Source organism: Myotis davidii, unplaced genomic scaffold, assembly GCF_000327345.1.
Source record: "Myotis davidii unplaced genomic scaffold, ASM32734v1 scaffold1558, whole genome shotgun sequence".
Classification (NCBI taxonomy): Eukaryota; Metazoa; Chordata; class Mammalia; order Chiroptera; family Vespertilionidae; genus Myotis; species Myotis davidii.
Genome location: NW_006288873.1, coordinates 208,003 through 208,210, shown reverse-complemented (window position 1 = coordinate 208,210; position 208 = coordinate 208,003). Strand labels below are relative to the sequence as shown.

The 208-nt window shown below is 61.5% G+C and overlaps 1 protein-coding gene across 1 annotated transcript in view; it reads left to right on the top strand.

The window, feature by feature from the left end:
* Positions 1 to 208, top strand: part of IL12RB1 (interleukin 12 receptor subunit beta 1) — a 36,021-nt gene that overhangs the window by 31,371 nt on the left and 4,442 nt on the right. The window contains 1 exon segment of the mRNA XM_015562212.1: positions 122 to 129. Coding sequence (XP_015417698.1) covers positions 122 to 129 — 8 coding nt within the window.

Here is a 208-nt window from a genome sequence, read left to right as displayed (position 1 = left end):
GGCCTAGAGGGTCTGGCCACTTGCTTGAATCACACAGAGGTGGGGAGAGGCCAGACTCGCGCCCCACCCCCCATGCAGGCTGGAGGCTCCTGCCTGGAGCTGGGGTGGTGGCAGGGCTCAGCCTTGGGCGCCCAGTCGGCTAATGAATCTCACATTCCAGGGTGTTTCTTAAACATTCACCCTCATCAAGGAAGGTGGCAGCGGGCAA